The sequence below is a fragment of the Centroberyx affinis genome, unplaced genomic scaffold (genome assembly GCF_046629955.1).
Source record: "Centroberyx affinis isolate AG114_WGS23_722 - 3 ecotype Tasmania unplaced genomic scaffold, CSIRO-AGI_Caff_v1 ptg004681l_1, whole genome shotgun sequence".
Classification (NCBI taxonomy): Eukaryota; Metazoa; Chordata; class Actinopteri; order Beryciformes; family Berycidae; genus Centroberyx; species Centroberyx affinis.
In genome coordinates, this window is record NW_027282263.1 from 84,667 (window position 1) to 93,942 (window position 9,276).

General features: G+C 40.6%; 1 protein-coding gene across 1 annotated transcript; it reads right to left on the reverse strand.

Annotated features, from left to right (window-relative positions):
• Positions 1 to 367: 367 nt before the first annotated feature.
• On the reverse strand, positions 368 to 9,048 carry LOC139665836 (sodium- and chloride-dependent transporter XTRP3-like). The gene is made up of 7 exons (XM_071544838.1): positions 9,034 to 9,048; positions 8,592 to 8,833; positions 7,586 to 7,748; positions 4,223 to 4,427; positions 3,349 to 3,508; positions 2,052 to 2,217; positions 368 to 535 (listed from the first exon to the last, which is right to left on the reverse strand). The coding sequence occupies exons 1-7, from the start codon at positions 9,046 to 9,048 to the stop codon at positions 368 to 370; spliced, it is 1,119 nt and encodes a 372-aa protein (XP_071400939.1).
• Positions 9,049 to 9,276: the final 228 nt, after the last annotated feature.

A 9,276-nucleotide genomic window follows, 5' to 3' on the forward strand; every position in this document is an offset into this window, starting at 1 on the left:
TATCAACATGTCACAGTTTTTGCGGTGGAAAGCTAAAAACTATGAGCGGAGAGTGAGCGGGGAATTATGCTTCACCTCTGGAATGCTTGTATCTCCTTTGATGTATAGTATTTGGATTGAAATCTGGCTCAGAAGTCTGACAATACTGACGGAAGTGATCACAGTAAACAGAATACACACAATACTAAATCATCGCTAGCTAGCTTGCTGCGTTCAGTTTGGAGGCCATGGCCGTCAGAGCTGCTTGGCTTTCAGTGTGGCTGGTCTGAGGACAGCCGCGGCGGAAGGAAGACGCAGCGCTAGATTGTATCCTCCAGATGAGGCGGGTTGGCTTTAGTAAATGTGGGTCCGTGTGATGGTCCCGTCTCTATGCAGATATCGTGCTGACGGTGTGCTGTTTGCTGCGGTTGCCGCGTTCCCTCTTCCTGCAGTAGGCGTAGAGCGCTGTGAGGGGAATGCAGCTGACCGACGACACCAGCAGCAGCCCGATAAACACTTGACCGTAGACAGGATACTCCGTTACCACAGACTTACCCTGAGGAAACAACAGGCACGGTTAAGGTTACCTCCTGCTGTCAAAGACGTTACTGACAAACTCAGCCCTTGAGCATAACTGTGGCCTGTTGCTGCCACTTTCAATTAAGGACCCATTTTTAACGTGTCTGTTTTTCCAGTTATTGTCAGTGGTTTTGGTCACGGCAAGCACGTCTCCTCCAAAACTATTTGGACGTGGTGCGTTTTGGGGGTCTTCCCTGGGCTCCAAGTTGAACTAGGGCTGTGCGAAAAAATCGATACAGCTGAGTATTGCAATATTTTTTTCCATGATACTGTATCGACCCATGTACGTATCGTATCGTGAGGTCCTTGCCAATACCCAGCCTTAAGTTGAACATGTCTCAACTTTAAGCTATTTCAATCAGGAAGACTAAATCCACCCACATCTCTCTAGTGTCATTCATTGCTTTCTCTTGACCCAATCAGAGTTGGCAAACACTTTCCCTCAATTAGAACCAACCAGAGTTAGCCGTGACTTCCCTCTCTTTTTCAGAGAGCCAATCGTCTAAGTGTCGGGAGTATATACAGGTCACCTACTATGCTATTGTGCTACTCACAGAACTATGCTGTATGCTGCTGTCATTCCAGATGCTGTGCTTCGCCCCTCCTCCACCCCACCACCACCGTCCAGGCTGCAGAGGAACTCCCCAAGGTGGTAGGCTTCCTAATTCCTACATCCATCCACGGATGTACTCCTAACTTCATGAGGAGAATTTTCCCCATGGGGCTTACGCCAAAGTTTCCATCATGTTTTGCTACCAAATAAAGTTTTCTTTTGAGCATTCAGCCTAGTCTCTCCTGATTGAAATCGTATCGCCTGCAGGGAAGAAAGCAGCCTCTTGCAGTTCTCCAGTGAGTAACAACATCCTCCATTTCAGAATGGGCTTCTCCTCCTCTTCTTGAAGAGCAAGCAGATCGCTAACTTTCTCTGGTCCATTTTTATTTTCAATGTTATCCCCTTTGTTACTTCAGATTTGATGATGGAACTTGCACCCATTGACCTCTTGCCCTCTCTCTGTTGCTAGCAACACTCCCAGCTGAGCTTTGTGTTTGAACAGGAGAAAAATAGACTCCTATCTTAACTCCTATCCTACGTTAACTGAGTTAGAATAACCTGGTATGCTCATACTCTGATAATGAGAAACCTGGTTAAGATGTCTGAATTGCTTCCATATTAAACGGGTTTCTGTGGCATGGAAACATCTTAGCTTTCACTTCTGGTTTTCAGACTTGCACAGCATTATGGGTAGATTTTGATGGCGGCAGCAGGAAGAATATTCTGCTAACTGGTTTATTCATGGAAACAAGGACACTGAATCACAGGGTATCAAAGGTTCATGGAAACACATTACAATGAATAAGACCTTAACCAGAGTGTGGACAATAGCCACGTTACTCTGGTATGAAAACATAGCCAGAACGCTAACGCTAATGCTAATGCTAATGTTAATGTTAAGGTATTCAGTCAAAGACTAGAAGTTAAAGCCAGGCCTCACCAGGTCTTTGTCCCAGGCTTGGTAGGTAGGTGTCCCTCCCTTGATGTAGTTGACGATATAGAAGACGAACAGGGCAATAAGGAGGGCTGGACTGACCAATACCCACATTATTTTCCAGTACCAGTTGGGCCGATGACCCAGCATGTCCTCTATGTCTTTTTCAAACCTGGGGAAATAAAATGACAATGAATGCAACTGAATGACATTTTTAGATCATTTTACATGGCCTGTAAGAAGACACTGCTGTGGATTCTATACTTTTCAGGTAACACTGAGCACATTCTGGAGCTGAAAGGATTAATGGTGAGAAGGAAAAAGAAAAACAGCTTTTTTTATGTGTCTTACCTCTAAAACTGTATTAGCTACAGAAAATTTCCATTAATGTCCCAACAACCTTAAAGAGGGGGGGGGGGGGGGGGGGGTATCCTAGGATGTGGAGGAGGAACTGATCAGATGCTGTACTGGTGCTGCATTCCATTGTACTCAGAACTCGTACTTTGTGCTGAATAAAACTTGATTTTACTTGATATTAGGGCTGAACAATTAACCGAAATTTTATCGAAATCGCAATATGGCCTACTGCAATTTTCAAATCGCAGGAGGCGCAATATTTGTTAAAGGTGAAATGTGTGTCAAAATACCATTTTAAATGAAATATTGTGGTGCTGCAGAGATGTCCTGGCCTACACATCATATTCTACAGACTTAAGAAAACATCTTTGTTCGGTACAGATCCGCACGAAAATCACACCATAATCATTTTAATATGTTTTTCAATGAAAATGAGAATAATGGATGTAAAAATTATCATTCCCTCTAATATCGCAAATCATATCGCAATTGCAATATCAGTCAAAATAATCACAATTAGATATTTTTTCAAAATCGATCAGCCCTACTTGATATGTAGTTTTTGTGTTATGAAAACATGTTGTAACAACTTACTAGAAGTCTTTGCTAGTATGAACTAGCCTGCTAACGTTACTAGAGCATTGTCAGATAGCTAACGTTAACGTTTGTGGGCAAAGGGTGTTACGTCCACGTTTTCCCGAGCAGTGCAGACGCACTGCAACGTATTTAGATCGGAAGTCGGTAATACCAACTCAGAACTATCGACTACCGACTTAGAATGGAATGCAGCATGGAATGAAAACCTTCAGACTCTTGGGTCACGATAGCACATGGTTGAAAACCACTGGACTAGGTGTTTAAGCTTTGGCAAGAGGAATCTAAACGGTAAGGTAAGCTGACCTGATGGGAAACTACTGAAGGTACTAAGACACATAGATACACACACCTCCTTATTCCATAGATGTAGCTGACAGTGATGACCTCAATGAGCACGATGAAGAGCAGGGAGAAAGTGGCTCCGTAGTCATTGAACATAGTGAACCAGTAATTCCCAGAGCGGGTGGTGAAGCCGAGGCCGAGCAGCAGACAGAACAGACACACCAAGCCTGCAGCAAAACACAGTGCACATTCATCAATACCCATTCATTTATATTCATATCCACTGTAACACACCACACAGTGTGGTATTACACACAAGCAAACCATACTGAAGAACAGTGAAAACTGTTCACAAAGCAAAGCTCACTTGCTCAGCAGAATAATAAGACACACATTCATTATTAATTCAGATAGAATAAGAAATTGATGTTATACTTTATCACAATAGTAAGTAAATCAAACAAAATAAGCCAATTAAACCAATTAAAATGAATGGGATTTTTCAGAATAGACTCACTGACAGACAATTCAATTCAGTTCTGCTTTCACAACACAAGATTTCAGATTCATGTATTCAAGCTGGTTGAGTCACCAGAACTCCTGATTATTAATGTGTTCAGTAAACGGTATAAATGTACATACAGTCACTCAGTATCACCTTTTCATAAGCTGTTGCTTTTTAAGAAATGTTTATTTTCTTTAAATTTTACAGAAGTTTTTGAAATTAGGAGGTAAACATTTATGTTTTGTATGTTTTTGAAGGAAACTTCAAAAACATACAAAGTTTCAAGACATTCCCAGAGTTTGATAAAAGTCATAGATTACTTAACAAAAGTCATAGATTACTTAATAAAAGTCATAGATTACTTAATGCTCCTTAATGATCCTAAACCAAAAACAACGCCCTGAATTGCGCTCATTAATCCCAACCGGGGTCTCACCGTTGAAGGTCTCGCTGCTTATGTTTCGGGACAGGACCTGGAAGTCTCGTAGCGGGGTGATGATGGCGGTGATGTTGCCCAGCATGCTGCCCATTCCCAGCAGCAGCAACATGAAGAAGTACAACACCGACCAGAGCTGAGACAGCGGCATGTTCTTGATGGCCTCGCTGTACACTATGAAGGCCAGACCAGTTCCTTCTACTGCCTGAACCATGAGAGAGGGACAGAGGAAGAGAGACAGACAGAGAGACAAAGTTTGTTTATATTGAGTATAAGACTGGACTGGGAGCTGAATTGGATTCTAGCATATTTTGCCTTGACCTACCTTTTACAAGCTTGGATGCTATTTAGACTGCCTAAAGACCCAAAATATGTGGCCAGTGTATTAAATAGGATTACGATGTGAGCTTTAAAGCATACTGGACTATTCCAGTGTGATGTTTTTTTTTACATTTTCCATCCCTTTAATGATAATACTGACTGTATTTCATGCATGCACCATGATTAAATCATAGGTGCATAGAAAACAACTCGTGAGACTTCTAATTCGGTCGTTAAACATCCATCATGTTTGCAAAATTTGCATTACAATGCTAATACCAGGACATAAACTTTGACTTTGACTAAAGAAGTTCCGGTCACATTAATGCGCACATTTGAGATGTTTCATCTGTAACACTGTCTCAGTGTTACAGATATTTTACCGAAAAAAATAGAAAATGCAAGCGGACAACGGTAATTAAAAATTAACATTCATAGTCACAGTGTCAGCCAGTGATGTTTATACAGCCTCAATTGACTTTGAGAGTCAAATAAGTTCAATAGGTAGACTTTGAACTATCACTTCAAGAGGAACAATCCAATTGATATTTCATTGTTTTTATTGCACAATGAAGGCCGTTTACAATGATAGCAATGGTCAGACAGAGAGAACATATCCTTGTTGCGTAAATAACTGATAGTGATCCCAACATCATGTTATCTACATTATGTATGTGTCATCCAGCACTACCACTGGGATTGTTTTTTCTTGTTAGGTTTCCTATAAAAGACCAGAGCTGACAATTAGGATCTTATGTAACTATCCTTAGTGCTATTTAGGGTGAATGCCTTAGAAACCTGGCTTCGATGTTAGAGGATGGAAGAAAGAGCAGGTTGGCGACAGCAGGAATGTTACATGGATTATTTAGTGGGCTTCTCCCTCAACATTGATCTAACCTTTATCCATACTACACCTAAACTACCCTGACACTGCATCTGCTCTACACACTTTCACCTACACCTCACCTGCAATCTCAACAGCAATAAACCAAGCAATAAACATCTGGATTGAATCAGCCCACTCAGAAGTTCAGACAGTAAAATGTACAAGCAAACAGTGAGCTTAATTATGTAAACAACAGTGGTCTACTTCCACAGCGATGCCATCATGTGATATACAACTCCAGTCCGCAATAGGGAGCCAAAGCACATGTTGACTAGCAGCTAAGTGGCTAACACGATTTTCCATTGACTGCAAACTAGTGTCTTCTTCAACTACACAAAGCAACAAATGGTGTTGAGATTCTCCACTCGACACAATAAGCTGTTAGACGATTTGCACGTTTATGTTATCTTAGGGTATAGAAACTTATAGAAAAGACTTTTTAAACATCCGCCTGAGAAGAGAGTAGAAGACGCTGTTGTGCATGGGTAGGTTTTCACCTCATGAGATGCAATTTAGGACTTCGCTAAAGTATGAGTTCTGTCGACATGTTCAGCCAGAAGTCATTCCTATGTTCCCAGGGTCCTATATTCCCCAGATTTATATGGCACATCATGGGAACATGACAAAGGGTCCTATGTTCCCAGGGTCCTATGTTCCCCAGTTCTACATATGTGCTCTCCCAGGGTCCTATGTTCCCAAGGTCCTATGTTACCAGGGTCCTATGTTCTCCATCTCTATATAGCACATAATGGGAATCTGAAAAAGATGTTCCCCAGCTCTGTATCCGTTAGTTAGGGTTAGGGTTAGGGTTAAACATAGGACCCTTTTTTTTGTTTGTAGTGTTTGAATGAAGCCATGAAAATAGCCTGAAAACTGACATTTAACACATCTGTGAACAGATTCAACAACATAAATGTCAATTTTCAGACTATTTTCGTGGTCTCATTCAAATGAATGCAAAGTGAAAATCTGAACGCTACAAACTCGTCCAGCTGCATCTGATCTTGGTGATTAGTTTATATTCTGGTGTTCATGGTGGTCAAGAGCTGAATAACTCCCATGTTAAAACTAAGTGGAATATTGCTTTAAATCATAAAGTCACAACCCACATTGATAGCTCGAAATGCCAGATTGTGCTTGTACTTCATGGTTTTCATTCCACCACTCTTCAACTAAAGATCCTGGATCCTGTTTTTCTTATCCTCATAAGATCCTCTGCCTTCTTCAGTGCTATCCAACCATTCTTCAAGTTTACCCGTAGTACATAAGTACTTTATTTCTTATCTTCTGATGCTTTATGGACTTTATTAATGCATGCTCTATGGACTTTATTAATGCCTGCTTTATGAACTCTCCCGCACTACTCAGTCAATTTCTTATTAGTCTTTTTCTATAGTCTATTTCAGTCTTATCAATCTATTTCACACTAAATAATCTACGACTAAATGTTAATAGCACAAATAGCCACAACCCCCTCCCTCTCTCCCTCACACACACACACACTCACTCTCTGGTCTGTGTGGAGTCTGTGCAGAACTATACTGAACTGCTGAACTGAACTGTCTTAATTATTGATACTATATTTTATAACATATCTTATACTATACTTCACATTTTGACTTATTTTATACTTTATACCATGTACTTTATACTATGTCTATACTATATTTATTTATATGTAAACCATAGGCCACAGGCATTTGTGTTATGTACAGTTCTTATGTGTATATACTGTATGTATAACAGGAATATTTATTATAATAGTCAACTTCATGAGCCATTACTGTCTTACCACTGTTTATTTCCTTTCGTATGTAGTTTCATTGTGTTCTGATTTGTTCTTTTATTTACTTTTATTTACTATTTTGAATTCTTTTGCTGCAACCTCACCAGGTCAAATTCAAATTGTATATGTAAATGTATCTGGCAATAAATCTGATTCTGATTCTGATTCTAATTCATCCTCCTACTGTGAGAAGCTTGGCGTTCTTAAGCTTTGAAATGTTTTTGCTCATCTTGAGTTGTGATTCGATGTATAGTGATTCAGTTAAATGGATTGTTGGGGAGGAAATTTTGCCACTAGAGAAATTTATCATTATACAATTTCATACCAAACCTAATTGCTTCTATATAACTGAGTGTTATGATAAACCTACTGTGTCTAATTCAGCCTCCAGGTCGCAGGTTTCCAGTCTGTCGGCCAGGCCAGCAAACTGCTCTGGATACGTGTTATTCAGCTTCTCAATCCACTCATAGACATTTTCCATGTTGATGGTGTCCTCTGCTAGATTAAAGGCATTCAACAGCAGCAGCCGCACCCTGGAAGACAACAAAAAAAAAGACTGTTATTTGAAGAATGCAATACCTTGACCATCAGTGTAAATACCATTGCCAATGTAGTCACTGTCTGCGGAGAATATTCTGATAACACATCAATGCCATACTATAGGTGTTGGTAAATCATGGAAATTAATGGAGCAGTGTCTGGATAATCATAAATTGTAACACTGCTGCCTCATTTAAAGGTTTTATTTGAATTCCTTGTTTCTGAATCTAGGTCTAATGGGTCAGTGTACACAATCTTTTGTGAATGATATCTGTCATTAATCAAAAACAGATGGAAGAAAATTGACCAATACACAGTAACTATCCCCTGTGTTATTTAGATTGTCTGTAGAAACCTGTGCTGGATGCCAGAGGAAAAGGAGGCGGGTGAAATGGACCACACCTTATAATTACCAGCTAGTGGACGAAAAAACACCTTGGGATTAGCCATTGTGTGATTCTTAATGCATTTCTCTGTCCTTTCTCAGTTGACGCTGGATAAATCTTGGTTTAACTGTGGTGATAGATACAACTATTTTCCTACAGGGGAGCTTTGAGATGCTGAAGCTTGAATGCTCAAGGCAGTGGGGAGAGTAGAATACTATCAGACCTCAAGGCAATGCCCTGTCATTAGAAGTACGCAAGGGAAATCTTTATAGACAGTTTGTTGTTGTATAAGAACAAATTGTCTGGTGCAAAGGTCAATTTTATTAGCCAAGTACAGCAGGTGTGCTTCCTCTTGTAGCCGGACAGACACAACAGATCAGTGTGGCTGCCCCCTTATCCGATGACACACACACACACACATACACACAGACACACACACTCTGGGCTCACCTCTCCAAGCAGCTCTCATAGTTGAGGGTGGCCTTGAAGCCGTAGATGGCAAAAGTGACAATACTGGCAAAGATGGAAGTCCCGCTGTTGATGACAGAAACGACGATGGCCTGGCGCTCAAAGTTGTTGTTGTATTGGTTGTAGCTGGCAAAGGCTATGAGGGACCCGAAACCCAAACCCAGAGAGAAGAAGATCTGGGTGGCTGCGTTGATCCATGTGTTGGGGTTGGTAAGTTCTTCCAGCTGAAGACAGACGAACGCACACATACACACACAAGGCACACATAAGCTCAAAGCATCCTAATTGTCAACAGTTCATGGTACAATTCCCTGATCTTATCTTGCTTAAGATGCATGTTGACTCTACTACAACATACTGTAAAAGTTTATAGAGGGCTTTCAGGTGAATACACCTTCTGGGAACTATATTGCCAGTCCTCAACTCTTGGTGAGAACATCTGAGAACAGCTGATTCTGTCTAAACATACAACTTGGCCGTCTCAGCAGAACTGAAGAGACATGGTTAATTTCAGTGGTGGAAAGTAAGGAAGTACATTTACTCAAGTACTGTACTTAAGTACAATTTTGAGATACTTGTACTTTACTTGAGGATTTCCATTTGATGCTACTTTATACTTCCACTCCACTACATTTCAGAGGGAAATATTGTACTTTCTACTCCACTA